The 515-nt window shown below is 74.2% G+C and overlaps 1 protein-coding gene across 1 annotated transcript in view; it reads left to right on the forward strand.

Moving 5' to 3' along the window:
- LOC101635415 (kinesin-like protein KIF21A) overlaps nucleotides 1-515 on the forward strand; it is a 73,323-nt gene that overhangs the window by 43,364 nt on the left and 29,444 nt on the right. Inside the window, exons 17-18 of the mRNA XM_012732265.1 lie at nucleotides 66-162; nucleotides 320-432. Coding sequence (XP_012587719.1) covers nucleotides 66-162; nucleotides 320-432 — 210 coding nt within the window. The remainder of the gene's footprint in view (nucleotides 1-65; nucleotides 163-319; nucleotides 433-515) is intronic.

Here is a 515-nt window from a genome sequence, read left to right on the forward strand (position 1 = left end):
CCCCGGGTCACCGCGCCCGGCCACGGGGACCGCAGGCCGCAGGCGCGACAGCCCCCTGCCCACAGGCCTTCAGCAACCTGTACGGGGTGCACCCCTTCTACATGTGCGTGGAGGACGACTTCAGCGCCCACGGCGTCCTGCTGCTGAACGCCAACGCCCAGGGTAGGCGGCTGGGCGGGGCTGTCCAACGCCGGGCCAGGGCTGCGGGGTCCCCGCCCACCGCCCGCCCCAGGCAGGGTGTTCCCGCGCCTCCGTGTCGGGCTCCACCGGTGCGGGCTGGGGGCCGCCACCCCGTGCTCACGGGCCTCCCGCCCGGCAGAGGTCATCCTCAGCCCCTACCCCTCGCTGACCTTCCGCACCATCGGCGGCATCCTGGACTTCTACATGTTCCTGGGCCCCAGCCCCGAGAACGTGGTGCAGCAGTACACGGAGGTGAGCCCGTGGCCAGCGGCCACCTTCCCGTCGCCGGTGTCGTGTGCGCGTGCTTGCTGGGAGGCGCCGCGCCCTCCGCCGCC

The sequence above is a fragment of the Condylura cristata genome, unplaced genomic scaffold (genome assembly GCF_000260355.1).
Source record: "Condylura cristata isolate star-nosed mole 26May11 unplaced genomic scaffold, ConCri1.0 scaffold00034, whole genome shotgun sequence".
Taxonomy (NCBI): Eukaryota; Metazoa; Chordata; class Mammalia; order Eulipotyphla; family Talpidae; genus Condylura; species Condylura cristata.